The sequence below is a fragment of the Nipponia nippon genome, unplaced genomic scaffold (assembly GCF_047370975.1).
Source record: "Nipponia nippon isolate SJK-2023a ecotype South Korea unplaced genomic scaffold, ASM4737097v1 scaffold_28, whole genome shotgun sequence".
NCBI lineage: Eukaryota > Metazoa > Chordata > Aves > Pelecaniformes > Threskiornithidae > Nipponia > Nipponia nippon.
In genome coordinates this window covers 6,584,459-6,599,573 of record NW_028262345.1, presented here as the reverse complement: position 1 = coordinate 6,599,573, position 15,115 = coordinate 6,584,459, and the positions used below count along the sequence as shown (strand labels likewise).

Here is a 15,115-nt window from a genome sequence, read left to right as displayed (position 1 = left end):
AGTCACATATTTATATCTGATGATGAGCCAACTAACTAGAATGGCTAGAAGAGATAAGAGAAAGAAGAAACTGCAGCCCATCTCCAGCCACCCCCCTTAAGCCCCCCGCACCTCCGCTTGGACTTACCCTTCGGCCCAGCCTGTGGTGAAAGGAGGCATACTCAGCCAAGCCGACATTGACAGTTGGGTGCCATGGCCTCAACAGAGGGAGAGACAAGTTAAAACTACCAAGAAGGGTAGGTCTGAAGATTGATGAATGGCTGAAGAAATACAAAGATCTAGGAAAGAATTTTTCAGTTCTGTTTGTCATTGAGCACAACCCCGACTGCAGGGAAAGAAAACTCATTACTCTTCACACATGGGCATGTGCTCTGCAGCAACAGTAAATTAGGCCAGGTGCTCCGGGTCCCTCTGTTAATCTCTGAGAGAAGAGGAAAGGCTACCTGAGCTCCTCATGGTTCATTGGGATGCTACAGCAGGAAACAAGCCAAACACCAGGGAACAGAGTCCATCCATCAGGCCTTACGCAGAGGTGACATTGCTGTGATTCAGGGAAGCAGCTGCTAAAGCCAGGAACACGGAAAAATGCAACCTCAGAGGCTTCCCTTGAAACAGAGTCAGTGACTTTTATCAATGAAAGTTTCCTGACTTGAAAGTGGTCGAAATTTTTCTTTGTTCAAATGGTTAGGTAGTGAGAAAAAAAGCTCTTTTTCAGCCAAATGAAAACTTCAGTGTGAAAATAAAGTCTACTTCGCCTGAACTTATGGAGATATTCTCAAGAAAAAGTAAACAGACACCCCCCTGCAACCCCAGACTAGAAGAAGTAAAGAAAGTTTGGAATTTTGGCAGTTTTTAGCTAAAACTTTAGGAAAAAGGGAAAGAAAAAAATAACACAGAAAAAAGAAAGAAACTATTTCCAAAGCATCTCTTGGCTTCCCAGCTTTCCCACAGAAGCAAGCTGTAGGGTACAATTGCACATGCGCATGTTAGCCGAGGACTGGCATTGTACCACATCTGCCCACTCTCCATTGCTCACAGCGGGTTCTCATAAAAAACGCGGTATCGCAAACACACAGCGTAACAAAGCAGAAATCAGTATCTGAACACAGAACCATTTTCCCCTCTGCATGCCACCGACCAGAATAAGGAGGAACTCTTTTTCAGGAACAAAGCAGGCTGGGAAAACTCCACAAATTCTGTACAAGTCAGTCAGGAATTCCGATGAAAGAACAATGACAGCTATAAAGGAGCTGAAAGCATGAATCTGGAACATGAATTCCCAAGGAATTCTGCAGTGACAGACACCTGATGAAAGGACCCACCAAGAAGGATTCTTTCCTGGGCATTTTTCCTGTGACAGCCTTTTCTAAAGCAGTGGTACCAAAGGCATACAGGGCCAGTCACAGCAGCTTTGCTGAAATACCGTCTTACTGTAAACCACAGCATGAACAGCAGTCAAGAACAGAGGGCAAAGCGCTGGAGAGGAAGCAGAAAGGAGAAGCGTATTCTCTCGGGATAACAAGTACTTCAACGCAATACATTTACTTTCTTCTTCTGTGAACAGTTCTGGCACCCAAGTAGTGATACATATCAGAGCCCCCCTTTCTGCTTCTGTGTCCTGGGAGGTCAATGCTTAGGACAGAATTAAATTGAATTAGATTCATCCCGCATTAATCACGTTCAGGCACCCAATTCAGGATGCCTTAAGGACACTTTTCAAAGCCAACACTCACATGCACACGCGCACCACCCCCCTCCCGCCCCCTTTCCTAGCCAGTGACCAGAGGAGCACCTTTTCATGGGAAATCTAGCTGTCCCTGACTCACAGTGGACATGAAACTGCATTTCTGTGTTAGTTACCTCAAGGAAATTATCTACAGGGGGACTGTAGTGTACTACGGTAGCCCACTGCCACTGTTCAGCGATGTACCAGCTTGAACCATGCAGCAGGACGGCTCCGCTAGCATCGCTGCGCAGACGGTTGCATTTCTTGCTGGTCTACAGCCCAGAGCCTCAGAGATGCTTGACTCGTGCTGTGGGCACGCCCCAACGGGACTGCTCGCTCCGCATTAAGCTCACGGCAAATACAGCCCTGGGAATCCACGTCTGTACGCAGGACCTAGCAGAGCATCTAAAGAAGGGCAGACTGTACGCGCGAGCTTTTTTTGTAATTTTTATTTGAACACAGTATTCTGACAGAATGCAAAGTCAAAATCCTCAGTTAGTATCAGTATTTACACCAGTGAGAATGGGAATAGAGGTGGAATCGATGTTTCACTTGGTAAAAAGATTTTTTGTTTTTTTCTTTTTTTAACAAGATCGAAGGCCCCCAAAAGTAGGGAATGCTGGGTAAGGATGTCAATGGAGGGTCTGAGAACAACTATCAAAACAGCCTAGTGTGAAAATCTGGGGTTTGAAGGCTCCATAGAAAAGTGTGAAAATAAAACTCCACTCTAAAAGCTGAACAACTGGATGCACTAGTATCGTATCATCTTTACGTATGGTGCAGCATGAAATGTAATCACTCCACAACTAGAAGCTGATCAGTCTGCATTGCCATATAGATATATATGTATGGCATGGATACATATATAAACATATACAGCGTAAACGGCATCAGGTTGGTCCCTCTTCAAAGGTTTAAATAAAAGCAATGAAGCCTACGCTATCTTGGAAACGGGGTGCTTCTAAATCAAAACAAATTATTCTCCATTGAGGGCGAGTATAAAACCACTCTCCAGAATTAATCTACAAGTATTGGGAGGCGTCACGATGGCACTGAAAAGGAGCTGGATGGACACTCCCAGTGGTCAGGCAATCACAGGGTTCACCTCTGCCTTGGAATGGTGCTCACTCCATCGATCTCCACACAAACCCACTGCAGTCAGCAGGGTACTTTCTCATGACGCAGCCGGGTGCTGGATTGGGCTTTGAGCTGGTTACCTTTTATGACAGAAACGCCAATCCAGGTGATAGCTACCACAATGTTCACCCAACAGGTGCCGACCAGTGTCACTGGACACGTTTCTGGTCATTAGCATTGTAAAGCATTTGGTTCCTATCAGCTGCTCAGCTCTCAGCGGGTTGTAACTTAGGAGGTATAACATACGGATGACAAAAGCAGTCAAAAACCGTGCAGAAATGAGGAACAAATTGTTGCGGTCATCCACAGGAATGGAGGTACACACTGCCTGCCCACTCATCCTCTGCTACCCCAAGGACTCTCCCCAGCCACAGACAGACCACGGTAGCTTTTTGTGCTGCATTTTATGGATTGATTCCTTAGAAAAAAAATCCTAGGGACCGTGGGCCAAACTTCCCCATAGTTACACCGACACTGCTGTGATGGGTCATGCAAGGGCCGACTTCGACACAAGGCTTTGAAGTGAGGACCCATCCTGCCCTTATATCCTGCTCAGGATGGGTATTGCATGAGTGTCTATGCCTACATATCCAGTCATCCTCCATTGGCATCCCAGGAGCTACGGAAAAAATGCAAAAAACCCCACACTTAGCAAATGACAAGACCATTATTTTTCAGTTTGAAATTATGTGATGCCACTGTAAAAGACTGCATACTTGGAAGAATACACCGATAGAAGTGGCTCAATTTATCTGAACCAAACTGCAGTCTGCCCACCCCCCATCATCCTTCTGTTCATCACCTTAGCGCAACGGAATGGATGCCATAAGTCAGCTCGGTTTGATTTTTCATTTAAAGGCTTCTGTTCCTTCTAAGAGTTGTTCTCTGTTTTTTTTTTTCCTGAATATTTTTTTTTTCAAATCTGAACTATCGCTACACCTTCCACATCCAAACTATGTTGAAGCTTTTATTATTTCAATACTATGACAAAAAACACGTTTCACACTAAAATAGTCACGCACCCACAGTGCACAAGCTTGCAGATATAAAGTAGAATAAAAAAGAAAACAAAGGAAAAAAAAAAAGAGAAAAAAAAAAACAAAACCCCAACAGAAGGAACATCTCTATACAATGGGCTGGTCTTCCCCTATGTATCTCTGCCTTCCTTCTGCTCAAGCCTCCTTCCTTTTCACCCCAAAATCTCAGTGTTGCTCCATGACTCCCAATGATAACCTCCCCTCTCCATAACGATAATACACGTACTACGTCAGCCCCCTTTTCCAACTGTTAAAGACACAATGCCAAGACAAGCGAAATCAATCTTGCAATTGATTTCCAAGCTCTTGCTCTTGATTTTACGGTTTTGATTCTGCAGAGCGTACAGGGATGACTCAATACAAGTGATGTGATAGAAGAGAATAGTTCAGTTGGAAGGGACCTACAACAATCATCCAGTCCAACGGCTGATGGAGCTGGCTTTGCAGGAGAGGTCTTGCATGCTGCCAAGCACCGTTGTGCAAAAAGTCTTTGCTTTTAAATCAGATTTCTAGGGTCAAAGGAAATGGTATTTACTGATGACATACTAAGGAGGAATTGATATAGTCAAACATCTGAGATGAGACCAGACCAGCCCTAACTGTACAATCGCCCTTCTGCTTCTCAAAGCTCCGGGAGGGTTCCATGAAGGAAAGGGGAGAATGTCCTAAAAAAGCAGAGATTATATTTCTCTTATGCAGTCAGGCCCAGGTCCAGCAAGGGACTTAAACTCTTATTAAATTTAAGTATAGAAGGACTCTCACCAGCAACTCTCTCATTCAAGTTAAGCGTGTGTTTATGTGGATTGCTGGATAAAGACCTTGATTGGTGACAACTGGTTTGAATACCCCCCACCCCCCAAAAAAACCCAAACCAAACCCAGTATTACTTTTCTTCTTACTCCAGTAAGAAATAATAATAATAATAATAATAATAACAATAATAACAACAACAACAATAATTAAGAAAAGATAAAGGGGAAACAACTACTGTAAACATCCATGTTTTAAAATGTCTCCCTTTGCAAAGCAAGCATGCTGCTACCCTAGTATCTATAGACTGTATTTACTTAAAAAAAAAAAAAAGGCAGCTATTTTACACATACATTTAAACACAACAAAAGTTAAAAAAAATATTTGTCAATTGTAAACACTGGAAAGAACGAAAGTTGGCAAAAATTAACATAAAATTTAAAGAAATGTAGAGTCTGAATACTGCAAATTGAAATATATCCCCTAAGCTGCAATTTTGGCATTCTTCCTAAAAAAAAAATACCCAAATAAACGTCTAACGTGGAGAACAGAATTCAGTCACAAAGAGCTCAAGACACTTTGCATACTGAACAAATACAAGGTGAACAGAAATTATAACTTATTTATGAGGCTTTACATATTTCAAACTCGACTGAAAAGTATAAAAATAAATTGTGGACTTTGTTCATTAAGTACCAGCTGTACTAAGTAGTACACTGGTTATATCTGCTATCCTAACAAAGGAAAGAACAGGGTCTTTTTTTTGTCTTTTTTTTTTTTTTTTTTTTTTTCCTAGGACTAGTTGATTTTGAGCTTCCTAACCACATTGCAAATGGTATTTGCAATTTTGCTTATTTGAATATACACAGGGTCAGCTAAGCCCTGATTTGGTTACGGGTTTAACCCTGTTTTTAAAATGTATTACTTTTTAAAATCAAGTGCACAACAAATAGAACCTTTCTAGAAATCTTTAAAAAAAAAACAAAAGAGAGAAGAAGAAAAGAAAAGAGAGAGATTCCCCCCCTCCCCCCATTTATGCATTTTCTGTTTTGTTTGTTTTTTTAAAAAAAGGCAACAGACACTAGAGGAATGAGATGTGTGTTGTGTTTTGTGTTTTAAATGCTTGGGTGAAGTTGTTCTGTCATTTGTTTTCATCTGTCGCTGATCATGCTTTGCTCTCATTTTCATTTGTTTGTGTGGCTTCATTGGGGACCGTCTTGACTTCTGCTGGAGGTGTCTTAGTTTCCGTTGCTTGCACTTCAGATTTGTCTTCTACTGGGATTTTCCTGAAGAAGAATCACCAAAATAGCACAGTTTAGAGACAGAGAAATATATACTGTCTATTGCTGAATCAGTGATAATGAAAGAATGTGTTTTTGGAAACAAGCAAATATATTGCCTTGCTAGAGCAAAATGAGCATTTCCAGATGCAGAAATAAGTAAACCCAAACTCACTTCCCACCCCAGCTTTATTTAGCTCTAGTGAAATCTTTTTTGATTTTCTTCCTGCCCTGAGTTAACATACTAGTAGGATGAGGTCTCAGGCTGCAGCAGAAGCACAAGGCATGTTGTGGTGTAAAAAAAGGAGCAAAAGGGAAAACTCACACAGTTGCAAAGGAATTTCATTTTACCATCACCCGTTTCTGTCACCCAGATGTCCTATTAAAACAGACCGCCATTTTAGCAGAATATCTTTTTCCCTACAGAAGTCAGTCCCAGAATTTCCCAGTGTGTTGCAGGAAGGGATACACAGAAGCAGTGAATTTTGTCAAACACATTTTCACACGTGTAAGGGAGATCAACATCTTCACAGGCTAAAGCTCAGGTTCATCAGCCTGTCTTTTGGCACTTTAGTGAAGAATCAGAGAAGCCTGTTTGTCCAACGCTCTCTTCACAGTCATGAAAGTGCCACATGAGGCATGTCCAGTGGCCTCCCTGAAAAAGTGCCCGTTCCAGCCCATTAGCCACCAAGTTAGTCTGAGATGACTGCAATCTTAATTCACCCTGACAAGCAGGTGAGATGAATCTAAGCCTATGGTTGCAATACTGATTTGCCCCAAGGCAAGCAGATGAGCAGCACAGATAGAAGAAGGTGGCTGGATCGGCAGGAAAAAACACAGCTCTGCACTCCACCATACCAAGAATTCCTTTACATGACACAGACCAAGTTGCATTAAATTCAGTTGAAATGTTTCCTTACTATGGGCAAACCATTGCCTACCTGCTTTCAGCTCAGTGCCAGATCACAACTCTCTCTTCTGTTTGTCTCTCTGTAGCACCCAGCATGACAGGGCCGTGGCTTTAGGTGCAGTGAACATGGATTTCTCTGCTTGGGAGCAGCTGAGCTGCACCCATCAAGGCTGCCTGGTTCCCTCCAACCCTAGTGTCACCCAGGCTTTCAGGAAGGGCCAGATGGTCCATAGCTGCGTGGGGCACAAGGCAGTGCTCTGGAATAGTCACACAGCAGGAACGTCTCCCGACTTAGGGGAGGACAGGAGCACGGCAGGGAGGTAGGGAGACCAGAGCCGTAGGACATAAAGGTACTTGAATAATACAGTAAAGCACCATGGGTTTTTCAACTCAGATCTGGAAGAGAGCCTGGTTCTTGGTTCTCCGGTGTCTGGCTGACTGCTCTTCTGCTAATACACAGCGCAATCACAGCATTAAAGCCAATGCTTTATTTTGGATTAGATACAAAGCCTCCAGAATGAGGGAATTTTCCTGGAGATGTGAGGATGGGAAAAATTCCAACCAAAGCTGTGACTTCGGGTATGTCTCCAGCGTGGTTGCTACAGCATAGCCTAGATTTATCTGAGTGAGCTGTAAACCTACCTCTATAACAGCTAGTTAGGTTCTTGGCAGCAATCTAGCTGACAGTGGAGAGCCCAGTGTCCTCAACACACTTGCCTTTGCAAAAGCTAAAGATTCAGTGTGAACTCAGCCTTTTGGTTTTGGGAGCTGCTCCCACAACAAATCTGAACTGCCTTTTCGAGACTCTTTCTCATGATAAAGCACAGACCCTGCTCAGGCAGGAAAGACAAGATACTCCTCCTATTTCATCCTGCCTCTATCAACACATGGCGTCCAAATAGGAAGCCAGAACGAACAGGGACCTTAGGTACTTGTCCACTCAAGGGTGGCTTATCCATTTTCAATCAGCATTTTCCAGGCTTCTCTGTTCATGGCTCTGTCAGCAACTGCCATCCAAACCGATGCAGTAAGAGTGTTCTTGTCCAACATCTGCACAACAGCTGGGGACCCTCGCCCCAGTTACCCAGGTGAGGACTTCATGCTGTTTTCTCTCTCCAGTTACAGTGTCCCCTGCCAAACACAAGGTGCAGACTTGTCTCAGCTGAGGAAGGCGGATCCTGTCCAGGTGGCACAGGGCTCCAAAGGACCCCTAGGGTTGTCCTGCCTAGGAGCATGCTGATGCTCTGAATAAATCAGCTGGGTAAAGAGGAGACCCGGTACAGCGGATGGAGACTCATCTCTAATATATCAGGACAACACACTGCCAAGTTATCCTGACCCAACCGTGCTGTGACTGCTCCCCCTCTCAGACAGGATCACACTGCCTTATCCTTTTGCCAGTTTAGGGACAAATCCAGAGGTACCATGCTTTTACAGTTTCACATGGCACTAGTTCCTGCCCTGCCTTACACTGAAATAAGTTCTGAAGGGCTCCACTGATCTGTTAGGAAACAGAATTTGAGTGGCTGTGCTCACTGAACTGCAGGAACCGAGCACCTCTGAGGACAGCACTTCCTTTGCATCAAACTGAACTATTTCTGATCTCGTTCATAAATGAATAACCTACAATAGACCAAGCTGCATAAAAGTCTAAAGAATAACACATTTATAATAAATTCCTGGGTTTGTCTTTTCTCTGCGTCCCTCGCACAGCCTATTCCTGCTTTCCTCCTGAACCTTTAAAGCCAAGCCCTGTTTAGTTAGTTCACAGGTGAGTTAGTTTGCTAAGGAAACAATGAGATTAGTTAAGAGAACACCCAACAAGAACACAGCACAAGCACCAGTGCACAAGAGACACAGCACACAACCAACAGAAGATTAAAGGCAGCCATACTCGGTCTTTGCAGGTGCAGCAGGTACAGAGGTGTTTGCAGTGGAAGAAGCAAGCTCACGAGCTTGCCCGCTAGTCACACTGGCAGGAGTAGTAGTGCCAAGAGCTGCAAAAACATCCTTTGCAAGATCAATGTCTGGTGTCTTGAAGGTCCCTTCGTCCATTTTAAAGTCCTCATTCTGTGAGGGGTTTGCGGTGCTGCCTGAAGCAGCCTCGCTCTTCAGATTGCTTGGGTTCTTGGTTGTCTCTGTTGAGCTCTTCACTGTACTGGGCGGCACAGCTTCCTTTTCAGGGCTCTTGGTGCTTGAGACCTCCTGCTTGGGCTCTGATGGAGCTGCAGGGCTAGTGAGGTTTGGAGGGCTTGGGGCAGCTGGCTTGTTACCAGCTGCCACTTTGGAGGTCTCGGCCACGTTAGCAACAGCGCTGGGGCTGAGCACTGCACCTTGGTTGGACAGGACACTTGAAGACAAATTATTAGTAGCTGGAGTAGAGCTTGGGGTATCGCTGAGATCAACAAGGGGGGCCACTCTGGGGGCGGAGGAGGGTGGTGGTGAAGAGACTGAGGTGGCTGCCCCTTTGGCTGGAGTAGCCTGGCCAGGCGACATGGAGTTTGAGTCAGGAATGGCCGTGGCTGGCAGGGCAATACTGGAGGTCAGCGTAGTAGTCTCGCTGGTGGGGCTGTTCTGAGCAGTGGCAAAGGTTTCAGTGATAGTGTCAGAGTTAGTGGTGCCCGTAGTTACAGAAGGCAGCATGTCCTCAACAGTAGCTGCGGTATCGGCAGGGTGCCTGTGAAGAGGACAGGAGTAGAAAAGAAATAGAGACAATGAAGCCTATAAATGACAGCAGGGGAAAGGGGAGCAGAGTCTAAGAGAGTGAGAAGGCAGGCGGCAGAAGGCAGAGCAGCAGCATGGCATGTGGTTACAACACACACCCACACACGACAGAAAGAGGTACTCAGAGGAGCAGAAACCTTTCAGAGGTCAAATGTGCAAAGCGTAGCAAGGGCTGGCTGGGATGACTGAAGAGTAAGAAGACAAAAAGAGCAAAGAGGACACATCCTTCAGGAATGGCTTGCTCACGCAGATTTTGGTTCAAGTCTTGGCCAAACGTAGCCCTGTCAACTGGCAGAGACTCTTCTCTTTTAGCCTAACTTTCTTCTCAGCCTCTTCTACCTAACCTCACAAGGAAGCTTTCTACCAATTCCCTGAGCTTGCAGCCCTGTGCTATCTGTCACCATGCAACAACGTCCCAGTGTAGGACCCCTGAATCCAGTCCCTCATCTTGGCCCTGTCCTTTTGCCTGCAAGTCTAAGGACTTAATCAAACCACAGAGAATATAATTCTTTTTCTCACACGCACATGTAATGCATATGTATATGTAGATACACATACATACATGCAGCTTTGAGGTGATGTTTTTCTTCCCTTTTGACCAGATTCCAGCCTGTCGTATTAGCTGGAATAAGGTCTGCTTTAGGACAACGTCTGACAGTGTAACTCCACTTTAGCAACCATGACATAGCACTGGTTGCCTTAACAAGTACACGGATGCGATGCTGGAAAAACAAATTGTTTGTTCCATGAGAAGCCAGTGTGCCTGAGAACACCATCTCAGGCTTATTAACAGAGAGAAAATGTTCATAGAGGAGGATAATTGAGTTAAAACTCTGGTAAGACTAGCCAAGAAAATCAGGACAATATAAATCTCAGGTATTCCTCAGCACTACGAGTCCGCGTTTCAGTGCTGCTTGTGGACATAGCCTCCTTTCTCCTCTCACCTCACAAAGACTTCCAGCACAGCCATTTTACCAGTGGGCCCCACTGCTAACCTAATCAAAGGAGGTGAGGGTGGAAGACCCTGACCATCTCACCACTGCGATGACTCTGCTGAAGGAAAGGAATCCAACTTGTGCCATCAATCCCAAACCCGACTTAAATATTAACAAGCATTTCAGCAGCTTCCTAAAGTGGATTCCTCCCATTACTACTCCAGAAGGTATTGAGAAGTACTCAGAGGACACTAGAACTGCAGCAGTTTAGGAAAGAGCTTAATGTAGACAATGGGCAATACTTAAACCTTGCCAATCCCAGCTAACACGGATTCACAGACTCAGGCCCCAAACAAGTTCTCTAATACAAACAAAGCTCCTAGGTAGCTCTCAGCCCTCTTACAGAATAATCAGACTGGCCATGCCTCCTCCAACATCTAGGGCATAGCTACTCTGCTGCTATCAGTAGAGAGGACTGCTTTCACCATGGGGCATTCAAGCACTCATCCAGCATTACTAGTGCAGAGCTCAAGCAGGAGTCAGTGCTAGCTGGGGGCTGCTTTCGCTCCGGATCCTTTGCAGTGAACCTGGACAGGTGCCTGATATCCACACTGGACAGGACTGGCAGAGACAGGCCTTTCAAGAAACATTGCTTTACTCCCTTTCCAGTGTTGGAAATAGGAGTCACTGAATCTTGGGAAAGAGAGGAGGCATTTCCTCACTGGTATGTCACAAATGGAGTGTGGAGATTTTACTTTTCTTCCTCTCTTCCTGCCCTAAGTCACGGGCATGAGAGATCAGGGATTAAGGCAACTGTGGGCAACATATTGACCCTGTGCTAAAATCGACTAATGCCAACATACTCTGGCTCTGTCAGTGGCGTGGTCTCATTGGGCTCCGTGTGTTTTCCTCCATCATGGTTGGGGGTCCGCTCCTCTTCAGTCCGCACCTCCACAATAGGCTCCTTGGACTCATCTTTCCTGTAACACGGGAATTGCATGGGGATTGGTTCCCATTCATACTATCCTCCCGCAAAGACATGCTCCAAATGTTGATAGCAAACGACAGAAACAGACTGGCCTAAACAGCAGATTACTTCTTTTTGTCACTCCCCCTTCCAGTTATTACCTGCAGCACAGAAGACCACCATGATGTCCAGCATTTGGGCCAGCCATTTGATGGCTATTAACAGGAACAGGACAAAACCAGAGAAACAGCTGAAGAAACCCCTTCCTAGAAATATGAAGGAGAACCAGCGTGGCCCCAGGTCTTTTCAGTACCCTCCCATCAGAGATGAGGAACCCAGAACTCCCTAAAACAGTTTCTTTCCCAGAGTTGCTGAGGGGACACACTGATCAACAGAAGGAGCAATATAAGTGATGACAATACTCACGAGAAGGCGGCTTTGCCCTCTTCCATGTCTTTGCCCTTGGCTCCTGGGCCGGATTTGCCGCATAAGTTGACAGCGATGCACATCAGCAGGCCACACTTGTTCAGGAAGTAGCAGGTGACATCCACAGCCACCAGGAGCAGCACAAAGATAACAATGAGAATGCCTACGATGGCAGCAGTCCCAAGGCCTGATGTAGGGCTAGTGCTGGCTTTAGAGATCAAAAAGAGAAAAAAAGAAGGCATTGGAGTTAAAAGGTGAGTTGGGGCTAGCTATGGCTCAAATTTGGCTATGCTTAGGTTGCAAGCATAGGAAACTTACAGAAAGTAGCCCCTCTCTCTGGTTATACCCCTTGTGGTATAACCAGTACTTTAGGATAAAGACATGCAGGACAAGCTACCTGAAGAGACAGATTCGCTTGGACCTAACGGGGCTTTTCCCATCTCTGTTGGGCTACGGCCTGGAAAGCAAGACTACAGAAACCTCTTCTGCTGTAGCTGGAACCCAGCTGGAACTCGAAAGGGCTCCTGTTTCCCTTCACCACTTCCTCAAGATGAAGGTTGTGTCTAGGGTCCAGAGTGACTTTGGCACTGCCAGCCTGGCAGAAGGACAAGTCTAAGTGAAGCCTACACTCTGTAGCATGACCTGCCTCGGTGGGACACAGAATACTGGGTGATACCTGCGGGGCCTCAGCGTTGATTAGCCCCTTATGTGGTGAAAATGAAAGGAGGAATTAAAACCCTTCCTGTTACTCAGGTAAGACCCAGCTATCCAGAACTGGAAAGTGGTAAGCTTTTCATATCTTATCCAGAGATAGCTGAGCTAATCAGTGAATGCATTGGGAGTGTTTTGGCTTGGGTACAGACAACAATCCAAGTAGCCTTCTGAGACAGCAGATGGTAAAGATAAGCATACTGTCAGTCTGTCGACACTGTCCTGGTCACAGCAGCTGCCCGCTCCACCACATCCAGTCTCCACCAAAGTTTCCCCAGCTATAGAATAGAAGAAAATACCTTGCCTTTTCCAGTAGACAAAAGGACAGCAGGTAGAGTGGTGATGGAGGCCTAGAAAATGTATGGGGTTGCCCAAATAGTACTAACTTCAGGGGAAGTGCCTTTAACATGCTACCTGCTTGTAAAATGCTGAGTACTTTCTTAGAAACAGGGAGTGGATAAACACATCAGTTAATCCTGTCAAAGCCTTTGACCATCACAAAACCAACAGGCACAGCCTTGAATGTTGCCAGCTGCAGCTTCCCAGCCTCTTACTATCACACCCTGAACACAAACTACTTTTTGTTCCTCTTGTTTTATTCAGAATAATTCTTCCCAAGCTGCTGATCTGCAGACAGAGCATTTGGCTGTGTGGCTCATACAGTTCAGCACCTATTTAGATGTACCAAACTACTCAAAACCAGCTTGCTACTCTCAGCTGTCACATAATCTGCCTCTCACTATGGGACTGTGCACTCAGCAAAGGCCTGTGCATCTGACAGAGCTGAACAAGAGCAGCATGTTTGTCATTGTCCATAGGAGTAGTTTGCTTTTTTCTTTCAGTTAAGATGCAATTCTATTCATTTCTACTGCATTTTTTACTGCCGGGTGTCACAAGCCCCAAACACTTAGCATTTTTTCTTTGTAGAAAAGCCCAGCAAAGCACCTCCTTCCCCTCAGCCCAAGCTATGGCGACTTTGACAGGTGGAGAGATCATTTCCAGGACTCACAGACAGAGCGCCATGCCCTCTGCCACACATTTTATTACTTAAAAAATAGGAGACAGAACATCCTTAGCATGAGACAGATAAGCGTTGCTTCATTTTGTGACCCTGATATGTATTAAGGAATCCAGACTCCAACAGGAAAGTTTCTTTCTGCATTTGACTGTATCTAAAAGTCACTCTGAGACACCCGACTCCGACACTTACATCACAAGTCCACTAAATGCTCAGTAGAACATTTGTGCCACAGACTAGATCCCTGCAGCAAGCTGCATAATTAAATGAATTAATCACCCTCCAATGCATGCAAGGAGTGAAGAGGTCATGCATTTTCCCCTCTTCTAATGTATTCGGGATTCTTCCATGGATTATTCAATAATTAACATGTTCCTGTTCACACCAGCTCCTGGAGAAAAAGCTAAAGATGTGTCAAACTGTTGTTCTCATCTACATCATCTTTCTGGGAATGAGCTCCTTGGCAGGCTAGTAAAGGTACATTAAGGAAAGCATCACAGACAGGATTACAGGATAATAGTTCCTTGTTGTGCCTCCAAAGTACACCTCATCTCAGTCACCAGAGCTGGAGCGAGACAAAATATTTCATCCTGAGACAGATGGAATTTTCCCATGTGCTAGAAGACATCTTCTGGAAAATTCCATTCAAGCAAGAGTCCTACTCTTTGCCTCCTGTCCCCACCAGCTTTTATAAGACTGTCAGTATCAGCTATAAGCCCCTTAAGGTCAGGAATTATCTGTGGCATAAACCACATCAATAGCCTTATACATTGCCTGTACCTTGTCTGTGAACCACTGCACACGAGCCATGTGAACTGCAAAAACTGCAAACCCATTAGGACAATCACAGCCTCTGCCTCTGGGGCACGGCCAAAGCTTCTGGGTCCTCAGCAGGCATTGCAGCAGTGGCTGTTTTCAAGTGCCTTAGTGGTTACACATGGTATTGGACTTGGGCAAGCTGCTTTACATGAATAGTAAAGAATGAACTAATTTCTTCCCTGCGCAGGAGTCAGTTCACTGTGCCACTGAAGATCAAAAGGTTCAGGCATTCCCACGGGATCCTGGGCCAGCCTGTTACCGTTTCACTTCTGGCAATACCAAGGCACATGTATAACTACGGATGCAAGGAGCTGGAAATGAAAGAATACCTCTGTCTTTGGCATCAGTATGACTAATGTGGGAAAGCTGTTCAAAAAAAGATGCTGAGGAAGACGACGATTCAGGGCAATATCACAATCATGGTTGAAGAATTTAAAAAGTTACTTGGGAAACTCAGTCAATGTAACTTCAAAAAAGAAACGTGCAGGGATGAATTCGGTCATTGTAGCCCTGTATGCAGCAGAAAAGAACATGCAATAAAGGCACTTTATTTGAGCAAAGATACAACAAGGTTCAAAAGCTGGAAACAGAAGGTAGATGAGCTTAGGCTAGGAATAACGTAGGAAATTTTAACAGCAGTCCTCAAATGAGAGCAGAATGTCGTATCTTTCTCCA

At 45.0% G+C, this 15,115-nt stretch overlaps 1 protein-coding gene across 4 annotated transcripts in view; it reads right to left on the bottom strand.

The window, feature by feature from the left end:
* Positions 1–5,667: 5,667 nt before the first annotated feature.
* NCAM1 (neural cell adhesion molecule 1) overlaps positions 5,668–15,115 on the bottom strand; it is a 147,431-nt gene continuing 137,983 nt past the window's right edge. For 2 of the 4 annotated variants that reach the window (XM_087763293.1, XM_087763294.1), the window contains 4 exons: positions 11,893–12,100; positions 11,363–11,479; positions 8,735–9,517; positions 5,668–5,936 (listed from right to left, as the gene is read on the bottom strand). In XM_087763293.1, coding sequence (XP_087619419.1) covers positions 5,816–5,936; positions 8,735–9,517; positions 11,363–11,479; positions 11,893–12,100 — 1,229 coding nt within the window. In that variant the 3' untranslated portion in view covers positions 5,668–5,815. The remainder of the gene's footprint in view (positions 5,937–8,734; positions 9,518–11,362; positions 11,480–11,892; positions 12,101–15,115) is intronic. The other 2 variants (XM_087763295.1, XM_087763298.1) reach the window with 1 other exon arrangement.